Source organism: Urocampus carinirostris, chromosome 11 (genome assembly GCF_059441175.1).
Source record: "Urocampus carinirostris isolate Australia breed hairy pipefish chromosome 11, RoL_Ucar_1.0, whole genome shotgun sequence".
NCBI lineage: Eukaryota > Metazoa > Chordata > Actinopteri > Syngnathiformes > Syngnathidae > Urocampus > Urocampus carinirostris.
In genome coordinates this window covers 2,317,083-2,335,659 of record NC_142359.1, presented here as the reverse complement: position 1 = coordinate 2,335,659, position 18,577 = coordinate 2,317,083, and the positions used below count along the sequence as shown (strand labels likewise).

General features: G+C 42.1%; 1 protein-coding gene across 1 annotated transcript in view; it reads right to left on the bottom strand.

Annotated features, from left to right (window-relative positions):
- The window catches only part of kiaa0930, a 22,007-nt gene extending 3,430 nt beyond the window's left edge, over positions 1 to 18,577 (bottom strand). Inside the window, exons 1-9 of the mRNA XM_088347173.1 lie at positions 18,291 to 18,577; positions 14,696 to 14,844; positions 12,344 to 12,448; positions 12,198 to 12,275; positions 10,890 to 10,991; positions 8,889 to 9,029; positions 7,059 to 7,223; positions 3,889 to 4,048; positions 626 to 781 (exon numbers count right to left, since the gene is read on the bottom strand). Of these exons, the coding sequence (XP_088203299.1) occupies positions 626 to 781; positions 3,889 to 4,048; positions 7,059 to 7,223; positions 8,889 to 9,029; positions 10,890 to 10,991; positions 12,198 to 12,275; positions 12,344 to 12,448; positions 14,696 to 14,844; positions 18,291 to 18,417 (1,183 nt within the window). The 5' untranslated portion in view covers positions 18,418 to 18,577. The remainder of the gene's footprint in view (positions 1 to 625; positions 782 to 3,888; positions 4,049 to 7,058; positions 7,224 to 8,888; positions 9,030 to 10,889; positions 10,992 to 12,197; positions 12,276 to 12,343; positions 12,449 to 14,695; positions 14,845 to 18,290) is intronic.

The window sequence follows — 18,577 nt, the reverse complement described above, 5'->3', positions numbered from 1 at the left end:
GGGAAGAAAGTGTGAATCATAAAAATAGGAGAAAGAAAGACTAGAAAAAAGGAGAAGGGTAAAGATCTGAGAGGGAGAGAAAGAGAGAAGGAAAGTGTGAATAATCGAAAGACAAAGCAAGAGAGAAAAACTAAGCAACAGAGAGAAAGGGAAAATAGAAAGAGAAAGGGAAAAAGAGGGACAATAAACGAGATAAAGAGAAAAGGAAAGAGTAAGACGGCGGGAGAGACAAAAAGAAAGGTGAAAGAGAAAAATGAACAGATTGAAAGAACGTGAATGATAGAAAAAGCAGTGAAAGACAAAGAGAGCGCTATAAAAAGTATGAAAGATGAGAAAAAGGGGGAAAAGGTTGGGAAAGGGAAGAAAAAAAGTGAGTGATAAAAACAGAGGAGAAATACAAGAAAAAAGGAGAAAGCTAAAGAGCTGAGAGGGGAAGAGCGCGACAGAGGGTGACAGAGAAATTCAGCGCCTGGCTTTATCGACATTAAGCGGACATATTTAAAACCGCAGCTCATTTCTCTCCCGCGCTTCCCCCCGTGTCGTCTCGCGGGCCGGGTCGAAACCCTCGGCGGGCCCTACCCGACCCTCGGGCCGTACGCTTGGCACCCCTGAACCAGAGCCTTACCCGCAGTGATCCGGTGCAAGGGCAGTGTGACGTAGGTGAGGTGAGAGAAGAGCAGGAAGTAGTCTTCGGCGTTGTTCAGCTTGAGCCAGGATCCCACCAGGGAGCGACCCGTCCCCGACAGCGAGCGCGATCGCAGGTTGGTGGCGCTGTGGAGCTCTGACACATGGGCAAATACCGTATCTCTTAGATACATAGGCAACTTTTCAGAGTAGTCTGCCCTGCTGTCTGCTAACAGACACTGGGTACGCGAATAAATAGGGTAAATTAAAATGTGTAAGGCAAAAAGGAAAAGGTCAGCAGTCTTTACTGAAGATTGACATTGGAAAATGCCTCCCATCTGAGGGACCGATTCTGTTACATTATCCACAAATATACTACCGTATTTTGCGCACTATAAGGCGCACCTAAAAGCCTTTATTTTTTTCAAAAGCTGACCATGCGCCTTATAATACAGTGCGCCTTATATATGAATCAATATTAAGTCGCAAAGTTTTGCAACTAAAGCAAGCAGCCGCCGACTCGATTTTCCCCCCGAACGTGGAGTAGTCCGCGGTGTATGCTGAGATTTATATACAGGGATCAGAATTTTCCGCGGATCCGCGGTTTTCCGCTGTTTTTGAACCCCAAAGGCATTCCGACTTTTTCACTTTTTCTCTTGCGTAGCAAACAAATTCAAAATCCGACTGTCTCACTCTTTCCTTTATTGCTCTGGCGCACCCTGGCGGCCGTTAGAAAAATTGGGGGGGTTGCGTTGGGGGGGGCTCCGCCCTGGTTTATTCCTGGACGCTGGCTATTTCAGCTGAAAATGAAAATCTCCATTCTGATCCCTTTATATACCGGCGTTTCATTTCCTAATCAATGTGTCAATCATCATTTGAATCGATCGCTATTGGCTAAAGTTATTCGGGGGTAAAGGGGGCGGATCCTTTTTATCATTTACAGGCTCGCATAGGCTAAAGGGGCAAAACAAAGCCTGCAATTGGCCGAAAAAGATGAACGTGAATCACACGTTGGGTTGCACTACGGCATAGAGAAAACATTTTTTTACTATTCTGTATTTGTAAATAATTTACTCTCCTGGATTTACTTCACTCACGGTTGTAAGAAGACCATGGTTACGTATCATTATTGAACGTGATGGCTGCAAGAGAACTTAGGTGAGCTATGCGGATTTATATTTTCCCGGTATCTTGTTTTAGAACGATCTTGATGTTTCTGCGATGAGTCAATTTTTAAACTCAATTCAATTCAAAGTGTTTATTGTCATATGCGGAGTAAAGAACCCCGTTTCACAATAAAATTCTTACTTTGCTGTCCACACAGTTGCCAGCAAAAAATAAAATGGAAATTAAGAAATGTTTGTAAGGAGACATCGTACTGACACTGTTTCCGTATATGTCCGAGACACGTATTTGCTTCTTTGCAAGCTTTGGGAATGTTAAGGGGGTAATCAGTTGGACTGAACTATCTGACTGTTTTGTCGACGTTCCCATTGTAGCGCCTTATAATCCGGTGCGCCTTATGTTTGGAAAATATAGGACCAAAAACGATTTTTTGGGGGTGCACCCTATAACCCGGTGCGCCTTATAGTGCGGAAAATACGGTACTTTAAATTTGTCTCCCTCCCACAGTTACTTCAGATTGATGAGGCTCGTTTCAATAATAATGGTCTCAAAACAAGGTGCAAGCAAAGTTCTTTAATAAAGATGGCCCAAATGACTGCAAACTAGGAAACTGTCACCGCTTGCGCAACTCCGTTCAGCCCTACTGCTAACCCAACTGAATTGCTCTGTGTGCTTGGTTGGCGTTTCTGGGTGTTTACATTTGTTCTGTGAGCTTTCATCGTGAAGTGTCACCAGTAATTGTTTAATGATATTCCGTATAAAGTGACACTTTGTAAACTGTAATGAGCAGTATGAGTTTTGGATTTCAGTCATTTGAGTTTTTATATACTGAACCAAACTACCGTAAATTCCGGACTATAAGCCGCTACTTTTTTCCCAAACTTTCGACCCTGCGGCTTATTCAGTGATGCGGCATTTATGTTATTTTTCTAACGGCCGCCAGCGGCGCTCGAGTACAAAAGGTAAGATTTAGACCACTGGAATATATGCGCAGAGGAAGACTGCAACTTCTTGGCTTGTGCAGAAATTAAATTAGCGTAGACATATCCTCATCATGCAAAATGCAAAAAGAAAGGCACATGACGCAGCTTTCAAGCTAAAAGCAATCGAGCAGTCCGATAAAGAAGGAAACAGTGCGAGTGAGGCTGCGGGAGCGAGGGACGAAAGTTTCTTTCAGACACTGAGGAAGACAACTTTGATGGCTTCAGTTCTAAGGAGGAAGATGAGGACTGTATGTTTTTTTAACAGACCCGTTTACTGTGTTGCGAGCGTGTTGCTAGCGTGTTGCTACCATTAACTGCCCTGTCACAGGCACCGTTTGGGATGAAAGTTATATTATTATTATTAAAGCTTTGAAAACTCTCGGTGTACCGTCTTTCTTTGTAAATATGTGTAACCCATGTATAATATGTATTTGCAACTGTATATTTTTGTAATGTATTTATTTGTATTTATTTTAGACACTTATTCTGATGTTTTGCACGGGCAAATGAAAAAGGAGGGGTGGAACGAACGGGGGGGTGACGGGAAGTGGGGTAAAGGTGAGGAACAGACAGACCTGTTTGTGGACGCGGCAGACAATAGTGGATATATATTTTTCCCACCCTTACCTTTAGAAATATACACTTTTTTTCCCTGGATTACTTTCAACGGGACCCGGACTCTGCAGGTCTGCATCAAACCTTAAGTACCGATATCATTTTCCGTTCATTTTGCCGGATGTGATTTTTGGACTGTGTACTTTAATGAAGGACATTTAGTTTCAATCGCAGGACTTGAAGTCGGGTCTGGGTTCGCATGCAGCTTATTTACAGGTGCGGCTTGTGTAAGTACAAAATCGGTTTTCCTCTTAAAATGTGGTGGGTGCGGCTTATAATCAGGTGCGCTCTATAGTCCGAAATTTATTCTTAATTTATGGGTTGTGTCGGCTATACGCGCCTTGGGTTCGATTCAGCGCTTATCAGAATTGGAACGCTAGATGGGATTTACAGTGTCGTTTTTTATCTCCGAGCCAGTTGTACTCCCAAGAAGAGCCATATCTGGTCCACGAGCCGTAGGTTCCCAACCACTGTTCTACACGCTAGACGTCTTAAAGTGCCCAAAACACGCCACGTCGAGCTTTCGCCCTCGGCGCTTTACCTTCGTCGTCGTCCTCTCGGAAAAATTCTTCGCTGTCGTTGGCCGAGTGCGATTTCTTCATCTCGGCCATTTTGTGGCGGGGGACTTTGCGCCGCAGCGACGGCGAGAAGAAGGACGGCCGGTTCCTCTCGGGGGTCGGCGGGGTGCTGAACGAGGTCACCTGCGGGCGGGAATCGCCACATCCAATGTCAAGGAACTGATCGATTCGAGCTTAAGGTTTACCCTTGGCTTTTAGATTTAGACTTAATTTACAAGGTTCGTACGGGTGCTTGAAATCATTACATGCGTTCCAAAAAACTTCGGGAGAAGTGTTTGCACATGCTCAAAATTGTTGCTGTGTTTTCAATCGAATCTGCCTAAAATAAAAAAGTCTGACATCACTCTTTGGTGGCTTCGCTTTGCGTTACATTTCATCTTCCCTCCTGTTTAACGGCAGCTGGCATTGCTTTGTATGGCGTTGTCCTATGAAGCCACACTATGAAATGTGTACCAATGCAAGGATTATGCATCAATTATAAACATTTGGGCCATGCAAAATAATGGAGGTCGTATTTCCTGCAACTGAAAATGTCTTTTTACCCAACACTATATGGGGAGGGATTTATCTATAAACTGTTTACACGCCTATTCAGTTTCACAAATATATTTGCGATATACTTAAATCAAAATACATGATTTTCTTCTTTAATGGCACTGGAAAAATTGGAAAACTGGCTTAGAAAGTCCTTTAAAAAGTGCTTGAATTTAACAATGAAAAACTCTGTACTGTATTTGCACTATGATGACTTTGCACCAAATGCAATATTGCACAACCCTTACGATACCAACGGTATCACGACAACACTGTATGTAACATCCCACATGCCGACATTTCTTGTGTAAATACCATGTCAATGATAACTATAGCCTTATCCCCCTTGTTTTATAACCTTATCTTCTCTGTTCCTTTATCTTCTTGGCTCATACCTCACTGTGAATATGTAAAACTGGAGTGTCATGCCCAATTTCGTTGTCACAATATGTTAACCCATTTTGTAACAATGACAATAAAGGTATATTCTATTCTATTCTATATTCTAAATTCGAAATCTTTTTTTTTTTTTTTGCAAAGAAGTGTGTTATTGCCAGTAGGGCTGCAAGGATTAATCGATGTTGTCTTGGTTAAAAACCTTAACACAAGGAGACACAAACTCAAGTTAAACGCAGTCAAATTCACAACAAAGTTGACAGGAAGTTGCTAACACTAAAGGACACGTGGGGAAAAAGTCTGTCACGGTTCTTTTTCAAGCACTTTCAAGGCCTAAATTTCAATTTTTCCAGTACCTTCAAAGGAAGAAACGCAGCACAGATCAAAAGAATGTTTTTTTCTGTTGACTATAATAAACTCATTATCCTTCTGTTAGCACATACTTGGTGCTATTGTGCGCTGTGCATTAGCTCAGGAGGTAGAGCGCTCGTCTTGGGATCAAGAGATCGCAGTTCGAATCCCGGCTCCTCCGTGTTACATGTCGAAGTGTCCTTGGGTAAGACACTGAACCCCTAATACCCCCAATAAGCAGGTTAGCGCCTTAAATGGCTGCACGGCCGCTATTGGGAAATGTGGAGCACACTGTAAAGCGCTTTGGGAAGTCATTGACTTGAAAAGCGCTATATGAATGCAGATCATTTCATTTCATGTTCCCATCTATGATCTTTTAGTGTCAATGGGCTGCTAAAAATTGACATGAATTCTGCCTTAATCTGCGCACAGCTTCACTATGTCACACTTTTTTAAAACACGGAAAGGTCTCTAGGTCAGGGGTGTCAAATTCATTTTAACTCTGGGGGGCCACACGATAGAACAAACATTCTGTTGGGGCCTGGACTAGTAAAGAGAAAGAAATAAGAGAAAGGGAGAGAGGGCGGGACAAAGAAAGAAAAAGAGAGAAGGAGAGAGAGCAAGAAACAAGATAAAAAGTCGTGAGAGAGGGAGAAAAGAAAGGGAGAGGAAGAAAGAAATCCAAAGAGAAATAGAAAGACAGAAGGAAAGAAAAGAAAAGAAAGCACGAAGGGTAGGAAGAGAGGAAAGGAAAAAAGGAAGTTAGAGCAGAAGAAGTTAAAAAGACAGAGAGGAAGAGCAACAAAGGAAGAGAAAAAGAGACACAGACAGTGAAAGAGAGAGAGTGGGAGAAAAGGGGTGGAGAGAGAGAGAAAGAAAGAAATACAAGTACAGTGACTTTGTGAGAGGCACTTGGCTTTGGCAACATCAAGTTGACATATTTCAACCTGCAGCTTGTTTTTCTCTTGCGCTTCTCTGAGCGTTGTCTCGCGGGCCAGATTCAACCCCTTAGCGGGCCTGATCTGGCCCGCGGGCCGCCTGCTTGACACCTGTGCTCTAGGTGTTAGGTCATAATTGAGTTCAATATGGAAGACAAAAAAAAGAAAGGAAGTAAGGAGGAAATTATTGTATGTGTAAAAAGAAGAAAAATGAGTCAAAATTGGACTCATTTGAATGATATTGAGTGCATTCCATCCATTTTAGACTGCTGATCTTTTGCTTTTTGTTTCTCTTATTTAAGTTTATATTTTTTGCATGTTATTCAGAGGATCCGTTTTAAAATTTGTTCAAATAATTATTTTGCATTTTATCATTTATTTTGAACACTGAAGAGGTAATATTTTTTATTTTATTGTCTTGCATCTTGTGTTGTTGTTCGACTTTAAATCTGTAGTGTGCAAAAAGCTCATTGTTTTTTTTTTTGTGGATCTGTGAATAGTTTGTTACATTTCATGTGTTTTATATGGATTTCCTGCAAAACATATGAAATTACTTGTGTAAATTAGTGCATAATTATTATTATTATTAATTATATATAAAAAAATAAATAATCTGAGGAGCTATTTGGGAGCCAGAAGGGTTGGTTTTCTAAATAGAGCTGTCCTCTTAGGTGTGATCAGTCAGGAGTAGTGACTCTATACAGAACAACGCTATCATGACAAGCCATCAGAGCAGGCGTGTCAGCGTCATTTTTACACCCCTTCTTTTTATTGCGTGGTTTATAGAGTCGGACTGCCAAAAAACATGGCATGGGCAACAATTTCAAGCATTTTCCTGACCTTGAAAACACAAAACTCGTGCCTTCTCAAGGATTTCAAGCACCCGTACGAACCGTGACCAAAAGGAAACTGACCCGGTCGTGCGTGGGCGTGGCCTCGTCCGGTCCGTCGGGGACCCTGCTGACCGCCATCTCGGCGTGACCTTTGCCCTGCGGCCCCTTCATGCGTACGAACTCCATGTTGTTGAACTTGTAGAAGCCGAAAGACATCCGCTGCGCCATCTTGGCCGCCACGCTCACCTGCGGCGTACATTGGCGAGAGATTCAGATTCCGATATACTTTATTGTCATTCTTGTACACGTGTATACAGAACGAAATGTCGATACCTCCGACCCGCACAGTTTCCTTGAATGTATAGATATAAATATGCAGGGTTGGGTAGGGTTACTTGAACTGGATTACTTTCAATGACTTTTGGATTACTCCAATACCAAATATAAACAAAAGACACTAAATATGAATAAAATGACTCAATTTTGTGCAGGCCTGGGGAGTAACAGAACACATAGCTGTTTGGATTGATTTTCATTTTGTTTCTGTCGCATTTGATGTTCGTTTTGCCGGAGATCAAAGAGATCAAAGCCAGGGGAGAAAGCTTACCGCGTGTTGTGAGTCATCATTTGATTCCTATTTAGTTTCTTTTGTCTTTTATTAGCATATTTGGTATTGGAGTCATCCAAAAGTCATTGAAAGTAATCCAGTTAAAGTAACCCTACCCAACCCTGCCTGTCACTGAACTATAGCCTACTCTGTGAAAATCTTCATTGCACTCCATAAATGTAACTTGTATTCAATCGTATAAAATCCTTTATAGTCAAATATCTAAAATCCTTCAGTCATCATTGGATCATTAAGAAGTCATCAGGTAACATTAGAGTCTGTCGACTGAGCCGAGAGACGAAATATTTTTTCAACACCTACTTTCCAGTTTTTTCATTGTAAAGACGATGTAAAATGTTCAAATTTGGTGTCAGATTATTTTCAGTTTTTAGCTTTAAGCTTGAAGACTGAATTGTGGTCAGGGTTGGGTAGGGTTACTTTAACTGGATTACTTTCAATGACTTTTGGATGACTCCAATACCAAATATAAATAAATAAAAATAAATAATTTCCTTGTATTGTCATTCTGTGTAACAATGTACACAGAACGAAATGTCGATTGCATCTGACCCGATGCAGCCGCAGCCAAGAGAGGGCGCCGCCGACCACTTTTTAAGTCTTAGGAATGATGCTCATAAAAGAGAAAAGAAACGAAATAGGAATGAAAAATGACTCCATTTTGTGCAGGCTTGGGGAGTAACGGAATACATGGAAGGGCAAAAAGCTGTTTGGATTGATTTTCATTTTGTTTCTGTCGCATTTGATGTTCGTTTTGCCGGAGATCAAAGAGATCAAAGCCAGGAGAGAAAACTTACCGCATGTTGTGAGTCATCATTTTATTCATATTTAGTTTCTTTAGAATAAGAGAAGTGAAATGACAAAGTAAAAGAGTCAGCAGGAGAAAAAGAGAAAGTGAGGTGAGAGAGAGAGGTTTAAAAAGGAAAGAAAGAGAATTAAAGTGTAAATTAGTTAATTGTTTAAAGAGAGCAAGACAGAGAAAAAGACAGAGTCAGAGAGTGAGAGAAAAAGAGAGAAAGAGAGTGAACAGGAGAAAGAAAAAGCGGGAGAAATAAATAAAAAAGAAGTGGGTCCGAGAGAAATGGAGAAATACTACCACAATTGTTTTGCAAGTCTTAACTGGCTTGGGTGACATCCGGTGGAAATATTTCAAACTACAGCTCATTTTCCTCTTGCGCTTCTCTCACCGTTGTCTTGCGGGCCGGATTTAAACCATCGGTGGGCCTGATCTGGCCCGCGGGCCGCCCGTTTGACACCTGTGGGTTATAGGGTTCGCGGGGCCTTACCCGGTTGTCGTAGACCTTCTTGAGCGCCTCGTAGCGGATGGAACCCTGGAAGATGACTCCCTGGAAGGTGTTGGACTTGTCGCTGGCCACCAGTTCCACGCAGACCATCTCGCCCTCACCCACGCTCATGTCCTGGAACACCTGTGGAGCGTAATTGGGGGGTTCGTACTGATTTTTCACCGCACTCGAAAAGCAATTTCTCCAGTACAGGACAAAAAACGTTTGTTTTTTCCTGTGCCGCTCGCGCAACCTTTGTGCTCGTTAGTATCTACTCCCCTTTTCCGACAATGGGCTGCTGGAAACTGGCCAGATCAGGCCCGCTAAGGGATTGAATCCGACCAGCGAGACAACTTAGAGAAGCGCAAGAGAAAAACAAGCTGAAGGTTGAAATATGTCATCTTGATGTTGCCAAAGAAAGGTACCTCGAACAAAGACACTGTACTTGTATTTCTTTCTCTCTCTCTCCTTTTCTCACTTTCTCTTTCTCGCTCTCTCCTCTCTCTTTCGATTGTTCTCTCTCTCTTTCTCTCTCTCTCATCTGGTTCTCATCATCTGGCTCACTCCCTCGTCATCTGGCTCTCTCTCTCGTCAGCTGGCTCTCTCGCTCTTGTCATCTGTCTCTCCCTCTCTCTCTCGTCATCTGTCTCTCCCTCTCTCTCTCTCTCTCTCTCTCGTCATCTGTCTCTCTCTCTTTCTCTCTTGCTCTTGTCATCTGCCTCTCCCTCTCTCTTTCTCTCTCGTCATCTGTCTCTCTCTCGTTACTGGCTCTCTCGTCATCTGTCTCTCTCTCTCTCTCGTCATCTGTCTGGCTCTCTCGTCATCTGTCTCGCTCTCTCGTCATCTGTCTCTCTCGCTCTTGTTACTGGCTCTCTCGTCATCTGTCTCTCTCTCTCTTGATGTTGCCAAAGAAAGGTACCTCGAACAAAGACACTGTACTTGTATTTCTTTCTCTCTCTCTCCTTTTCTCACTTTCTCTTTCTCGCTCTCTCCTCTCTCTTTCGATTGTTCTCTCTCTCTTTCTCTCTCTCTCATCTGGTTCTCATCATCTGGCTCACTCCCTCGTCATCTGGCTCTCTCTCTCGTCAGCTGGCTCTCTCGCTCTTGTCATCTGTCTCTCCCTCTCTCTCTCGTCATCTGTCTCTCCCTCTCTCTCTCTCTCTCTCTCTCGTCATCTGTCTCTCTCTCTTTCTCTCTTGCTCTTGTCATCTGCCTCTCCCTCTCTCTTTCTCTCTCGTCATCTGTCTCTCTCTCGTTACTGGCTCTCTCGTCATCTGTCTCTCTCTCTCTCTCGTCATCTGTCTGGCTCTCTCGTCATCTGTCTCGCTCTCTCGTCATCTGTCTCTCTCGCTCTTGTTACTGGCTCTCTCGTCATCTGTCTCTCTCTCTCTTGATGTTGCCAAAGAAAGGTACCTCGAACAAAGACACTGTACTTGTATTGATTTCTCTCTCTCTCTCTTTTCCACCCCTTTTCTCCGACTCTCTGTCTCTTTCACTCTCCATGTCTCTTTTTTTTCTCTTCCTTTGTTGCTCTTTGTCTCTTTCTCCCTGTGTCTTTTTAACTTCTTTTGCTATAACTTCCTTTTTTCCTTTTCTCTTTCTCTCTTCCTACCCTTCTCGCTTTCTTTTCTCTTTTCACTCCTTCTGTCTTTCTCTTTGGAATTCTTTCTTCCTCTCCTTTTCTTTTCCCCCCTCACGACTTTTTATATTTTGTTTTTCACGCTCTCTCCCTCTCTTTTTCTTTCTTTGTCCCACCCTCTCCTTTTCCCTCCCTCTTTCTCTTATTTCTTTCCCTCTTTTTCTTTCTCTTTAATCTACTAGTCCGGCAGAATGTTTGTTCTATGGTGTGGCCCCCGAGTTCAAATGAGTCTGACACCCCTGATTTAATGCTCGGTCTATCGAGTCAGACTGTTGAGGAACGCCGCAACAATTCCAAGCATTTACAAGCACTTCACCCCAAAATTCAAGCACTGCGACAATGCCGCCGTCAACGGGTGCCATTACCTCGTCGAAGTTGTCGATCATGAAGAAAATGTTGGGGTAGCTGATCTTTGATTCCTCGCCTTTGCTGTCCATGGCGTGCTTGCTGGGTGAGGCAAACACTTCCTGTGTGCGCAGCCGGGGGGCAGAGTTTCCCATTAGGCAAAACAGGCCACCAGGGGGCAATAACTATCTAATTCTTTCATATGAAAACTCCCATCGCGAACCCCATTAGTGCCATTTGAACCCAAATGAAACCCCCAAAACTTGCTGCCGTATGCTTTTAGCGAAGCTGTTCAGGGCGGAACACATTTTGTAGGAGAGTTGTAGTTGTTTTTTTCTTGTTTCAATTTGTTAGTGTAGCATGAAAATGGTGAAATTGACAAGAGACCTATTTGAAGTATCGTTACACAGCCAACCCAAACCCCAAGAAAGATTCGAGTAAGGTTTTTCGAATTTATCCAGTGTCATAAATAAAAGAAATCTGTGATTTCTAATCTTATGTGGGTATTTATCAAGACATGTGATTTTTAGATATCGAGTTAACCGCGGATATACGCGACTGTTCAAAAGATTAGAGTTACCCAGACGATCGTGTTTTCCATGACACGCCAAATTTTGGGAATTAATCACAAGAGTTGCAAAATTAAAAGAAAATGTAGAAATAATGACTTATTTGAAAAAAAAGATCTTCCATGAATAAAAATTTCCAAGCCACCCCAAACTTTTGAACGCTAGTGTATTTGTTTTTGAGATCCATCTCTCCCCATAAGGGTGTTGGGTAAAAAATGGGTAAAATGTAGCCTCCATTTTCAGTTGCAGGAAGTTCTTCCCTTTACAATTTACCACTGGCGAACACTTACCTTCATTTTTTGAATGATCCCTTGTTGTGGATTAACTGTAAATCAGCTTGGATGCAAGTGGCTTGGATGAATGTTGCTGAATAAAGGACGTTCCCTCACTGCCATATTTCTGTCTCTGCGTATATTTTGGGGCGATGCCAAAACCCTTCATAAATGTGCATAGTGTAGATGTAATCCTAGCACCGATACGCCTGTCCTGTAGGGGGCGATGACGCTTCATTGGGCAATGCCGTACAAACTTATGCCCGCTGCCGTTAATCACGGGGGAAGAAATGCAAGGGCGAAGAGAAGCCACCAGAGGGCAGTGTTGGTGTCATTTTTAAGCAGGTTTTCAAGATTCAAACACTTAACATTTCTGAATACACAATTCAAGCACCTGTACAAACCCTGAAGTGTGAAATTTCAAAATGTAACCCTGTACATGAAACAAATTCCTTTTGACTAGCTAATGCTAACGCTAATCCCTCACCTGACATTTGCGCCTGTGCACGTGGATGTCGCCGGCATCGGAGCGCGTGCAGACGGCGCACGTCACCACGTAGTCCAGCTGAAAGGATACAAACTCAAGTCTGAGCGCGTCGACCGAGGCTAGCGCGGGTTCTGGCGTAAGCTAACCTTCTGCAAGACCAGATTGAGGTAGACGCTCTCCTCCCAGTCGATATCGGGGTCTCCCAAACCCGGGAGCTTCTTGGAATCTCGCCTGTAAACTTCAACTTCCACCTGAAACAAAAACACGTCTGCGTCAGGGCTGTTATGCAATCGTGTCATCGCAAGAGACTGCTGTTTTTTGGTTGAGGATTTATAGTTGAACCGGAATTGTCACAGTTCAGGTTTTAACGGCACCGGCCAATCAGAGGCAGGTTTAAACGACACTTGCCGATAAAGGCCAGGCAACGTTAGCAAGAAGTGCGTGCGCGACTGTGATAGGTTGGTGTAGCTGTCAGTCAAATAGCCAAAGTGGGCAGGCGTGCGCACGATTGGCCACCAAGACAAACGACGGCGCGACAGCTAGTAGTTTTAACGACTCGTTACAATGAAAAGAAATTCGGTAATTAAATCGGACTCTGAGGAAAGTCGGAAGAAAAGAAATGCTGCTCATCAGCGGGTGCTGCGTGGATTATTATCGCGTCTCGAAATCGGCGGAGGAGAGAAATCATAAGCGAGGCTGCGGGTGTGGTCTACTCCTAAGCTACGTAAGAAGCCACCCTTGGCAATGTCAGATCCATTACTCATGAAACGGATGACCAGGAGCTACTACTCGTGAAAAACTGCTACTTCCGGGACTCTTGTATTTGAGTCATTGTGGAGACCTGGCTTAATTTGAGGACACCCGATACATAACTTTCTTACTCTGAAAGGAGAAATCCTTTTCATTTCAATATACTTTTTGGATTATGAAACTAAAGATCATTTATTCAACTGAAATTGTTGTCATTTGTGGATCTATATTTTAGGGCTGCAACAACTAATCAATAACATAGATTGAAATTGATTATTAACAGCGTTGGCAGCTACAATTCATTGTATCATGTGATCGATGAGCCATTAACTACAGTAAATTAATGCAACGATGAGAGTTGTAGTACCACTTTGGTCCGACAGATGGCGCCAAAGGTTATTTCCTTTTATGAATATTTTATTGAACATGAAAGTTTGAACTTTGTAGTGTTTGACTATTTCCTCAAGAAACAAAGTTAACCATTGTCAAGGGATCGGAAAGTGCTGAAGTAGAGAAAAAAACTAAAAACAAGTAAATAAAATAAATAAAGGTGAAAAAAAGATAAAGGGGGATTCTTGAGCATATAACATTATCATATTGGGAATGTTTGTCATATTCAAAGATTTAACCCCAAAAAATAAATTATAAGACAACATTTTGAAAAGTGGGTTTACATTTTTGATTTTTTTTGGGTGGATAAAAACATTTGCTACGCATAAAATGAAATGTATTGCTATTTATTTGTTATTTCGGTTTTGTTTTGTACAAGTCCAAATGTAATATGATCTTTGAAAAAGATGGTAGGAAAAGAGTATCTTACATATTTGCAGGTGTATGACATACATTTATGTGTACTTTTATTTCTTGTCAGGCTATTTGAGATAACGCTTGGATTTCTTTTTTACTGTTTTATTGAATATTCTGTTGTTTTGTGTCCGTCCAAAACTTCATTATCTAAATCACAGGAGCCAAACAGGCGGCCCGCGGGCCAGATCGGGCCCGCTAAGGGATTGAATCCGGCCCGCGAGACAACACTCAGAGAAGCGCAAGAGAAAAACAAGCTGTAGGTTGAAATATGTCAACTTGATGTTGCCAAAGCCAGGTGCCTCGAACAAAGACACTGTACTTGTATTTCTTTCTCTCTCTCTCTCTTTTCTACCCCTTTTCTCCCACTCTGTCTCTGTCTCTTTCACTCTCTGTGTCTCTTTTTCTCTTCCTTTGTTGCTCTTTGTCTCTTTCTCTCTCTCTATCTTTTAACCTCGTTTGCTCCAACGTCCTTTTTTCCCTCCCTCTTCTTACTCTTCGCGCTTTCTTTTCTCTCCTTCTGTCTTTCTATTTCTCTTTGGATTTCTTTCTTCCTTCACCTTTCTTTTCCCCCTCTCTCACAACTTTTTATCTTTTGTTTCTCACGCTCTCTCCCTCTTTTTCTTTCTTTGTCCCGCCCTTTCTCCTTTTCCCTTCCTCTTTCTCTGATTTATTGATCTCTTTTTCTTTCCCTTTAATTTACTAGTCCGGCCCCCGAGAGAATGTTTGTTCTATCGTGTGGCCCCGCGAGTTAAAATGAGTTTGACACCCCTGGAAGTTCTCACCCCCAAAAAACGTTTTCTTTCGGAAATCGTGCGGCCCTTGCAATGCGTCCGTTGTTTGCGGAAGCACTCATGGATGCCAACACCATGGCATATCTAGCCAATTGTTATTGTTACATGAAAATGTGTCATGGGGCCCTGGAATAAGGGCGCCATCTTTACCTTCTTGCTCTCGCCGTCATCTGCGTCCACGTATCCCAATCTCCTGCGCACGTAGAACAGCATGTCGTCCTGGCGAGAGGCGCACTTCTCCATGAAGTAGGTGGAGAACATCCATGTCCAGAAAACGATGCGGTCGTCCTTTACGCAACCTACACAAGGAAAAAGGGGTGAGCTCCTCTCGGCGGGGAAACAGGAACATGAATGACCCGAAGAGCCATTAGAGCTAAATATTTTCACAGAGAGAGACAGAATTCTACAAAACTGCCAAATCCGCTCCAAAATTTGAATTCACTGTGTGACATTTGATGATTTGATAAAACCTATACACCAAACGCTACCTTCATTTTTGTATGACCCTTGTTGTGGATTAACTGTAAGTCAGCTTGGATGTAAGTGGCTTGGATGAATGTTGCTGAATAAAGGACGTTCCCTCTCTGCCATATTTCTGTCTCTGCGTATATTTTGGGGCGACGCCAAAACCCTTAAAAAATGTGCATAGTGTAGATGTAATCCTAGCGCCGATACGCCTGTCCTGTAGGGGGCGATGACGCTTCATTGGACAATGCCAAACAAACTTATGCCGGCTGCCGTTAATCACGAGGGAAGAAATGCAACGGCAAAAAGAAGCCACCAGATGGCAGTGTCAGCGTCATTTTTAATCGGGTTTGTTTACAAACGTGGCAACAATTTCAAGAGTTTTCAAGATTAAAACACTTAAACATTTTCTGAATACACAATTCAAGCATTTTGGGCACCTGTACAAACCCTGAAAAATTTGAATTCACTGTGTGACGTTTGATGATTTGATAAAACCTATACACCATGGGTGTCAAACAGGCGGCCCGCGGGCCAAATCAGGGCCGCTAGGGGATTGAAAGCCGGCCCGCGAGACAACACCGAGGGAAGCACAAGAGAAAGACGAGCTGCAGGTTAAAATAGATCCACTTGATGTTGCCAAAGCCAGGTGCCTCTCACAAAGACACTGTACCGGAGTTGTATTTCTCCATCTTTCCCTCTCCGTCCCTTTTTTCTACTCTGTCTCTCTCTCTCTCTCTCCCTCACTTTTTTCTCACTCTGTGTCCCTCTTTCTCTCCCTCCTTTTTTTCTCTTTCTTTGTTCCTCTTTGTATCTCTGTCTCTCTCTCTCTCTCTCTTGCTTTCCCCTTCTCGCTTTCTACCCTTCTCTTTCTCTCCTTTACTCTCTCGATTTATTTATTCCTCTCCCTTTCTTTCCTCCTTTCTCTCTCTCTCTCCTTGTCCCACACTCTTTTTCTCTCCTGATCTTTCTCTTATTTCTTTCTCTCTTTTTTTTCTTGCCCCTCAGTCTACTAGTCACTGCCTTCCTTCCGTGACATTTACAATTCTAGATGCAAATTCAAATTTGCACTAAACCCAACCGGACCTATTTGTTCATATCATGCCATCTGTATTTGCAAAGTAAATAAGCAAATATTTATCATCCCTACTGGGATTTTTTATATTGTGTTGTTTATATTTTAGATATTATGTATTTTATCATATTGGTAACTGGACTACTTTTAAATTCATTGTTACTTTTTAAATGATTTAGATAGAGATTTAGATGTGTAGATAGATAGATGTGTAGATAGATAGATGTCTAGATAGATAGATGGATGGATAGATAGATTTTTAGATGAATGGATGGATGGATGGATGTCTAGATAGAGAGAGAGATAGATAAATAAAGATATGTGTAGATAGATGGATAGATCTTTAATTAGATCTAGATAGATGTGTAGATAGATAGATCTTTAGTTAGATCTAGATAGATAGATAGATAGATGGGTAGATATATAGATTGATAGAGATGTGTAGATAGTCAGATAGATAGATCTTTAGTTAGATCTAGATAGATGGGTAGATATATAGATTGATAGAGATGTGTAGATAGATAGTCAGATAGATAGATCTTTAGTTAGATCTAGATAGATAGATGGATAGATAGATAGATGTGTAGTTGGATAGATAGATCTTTAGTTAGATCTAGATTGATAGATAGATGTGTAGATAAGTAGATAGATCTTTAGTTAGATCAATAGATGTGTAGATAAATAGATCTTTAGTTAGATCGATAGATGTGTAGATAAATAGATAGGTCTTTAGTTAGATCTAGATAGATAGATAGATGTTTAGATAAATAGATCTTTAGTTAGATCTAGGTAGATAGATAGATGTGTAGATAAATAGATAGGTCTTTAGTTAGATCTAGATAGATAGATGTGTAGATAAATATATAGATCTTTAGTTAGATCTAGATTGATAGATGTGTAGATAGATAGATCTTTAGTTAGATCTAGATAGATAGATAGATGTTTGGATAAATAGATAGATCTTTAGTTAGATCTAGGTAGATAGATAGATGTGTAGATAAATAGATAGGTCTTTAGTTAGATCTAGATAGATAGATGTGTAGATAAATATATAGATCTTTAGTTAGATCTAGGTAGATAGATAGATGTGTAGATAAATAGATAGATCTTTAGTTAGATCTAGATTGATAGATAGATGTGTAGATAGATAGATCTTTAGTTAGATCTAGATAGATAGATAGATAAGATAGGGGAGTCAAAAGATAGAAAAATAAAATAAAAAAATAAAGATATAGAAGACAAAATACCCAATATAAAGTTTTGCTATAGAGTATTTGAATAGCTCTCCGGAAAATACATACTGTCATAAAAATAGGGTAATATGCAAATGTGGGGGTGGGGTTTCATGGGGGCTTTTACTCCCCCGGGTGGAGTTGAAGAGCCTCATGGCATGAGGAAGAATTTGATTTGTGTATACGTGCACTTTATAGGGCAGCTTTGAATTTCATTGACAGTTTAACGACAATAAAGGCCTTCTCTTCTATTCTTAATATTCTCGACCCCTGTTCAGTATGCTCGACACCCGTACCCTATAGTGTGTTGCGCCTTTTGATATTGTGGTGAAGGAGTCGGTTGCCAAGCAACCACACAAATGAATGGTAGTATCTCGGGAAATCCAGTTGGTGTGACGTGACCCTGTCTGTCTTTCTTACACACTGGACCTTTATTGTGTTGATGAAGGCAAATTGCACAAAAAACGCTGTCAAAGTCATGCAATTTCAAGCTCAGGAGCGCCATCTGATGGTGGTGATGGGTCATTCTCAGAAGAAGAGGCTCTCCCTCTATTTCTCTCATTTTCTATCACTTTTGCTCTCTCTTTCTATGTCTCTACCTCTTCTCTCCTGCGCTCTATAAACGTCTTTGATTCTTTCCATCTTGGGCACCCCCAGAAAAAGAATGGTTACGCCCATGCACCGTGCTAGCTGTGTTTTAAATCATATTCTAAACCTTTATTAAGGAAAATAGTTTTTAAAATGCGATTATTCTGGAGGATATTTGGGTTAAACCAACCGGCCACGGTGTAAAGTACATTGTAAAGCGCGTGAAAAATTCAAGGCCACGTGAGACGCCGCCGAGATGACGTCATAGCATCACGTACTTGTTGCTCCGTCACGTGACCGTCGTCGAAACCTCATTTGAAGGCGCCCGAACGGCACAAAAACAGGACGAGATAACAAAAAGCGGCTTATAAATGGCGATTCTGACCTAAGCCGCTGATCTCTTGACGGGCGTTGAGTCGATTCCGCTCGTCGGCGATGGCCTTAAGCATCTGGCGCAGGGAAGCGTCCACTTCCACCGAGTTGACGTCACCGGAGACCGCTAGCGACGCCATTTCTCTCTCGGACGCCGACGGACCATGACAGGACGGAGAAGAGTCCGCTTCCCGGTTCGACGACGAGGCGGCTCCGGGTTCGGTTCCGGTTCGACGACGAGACGGCTCCGGGTTCGGTTCCCGTTGTGTGTCTCGGCCGGAACCGCCCCTACGACTTCCG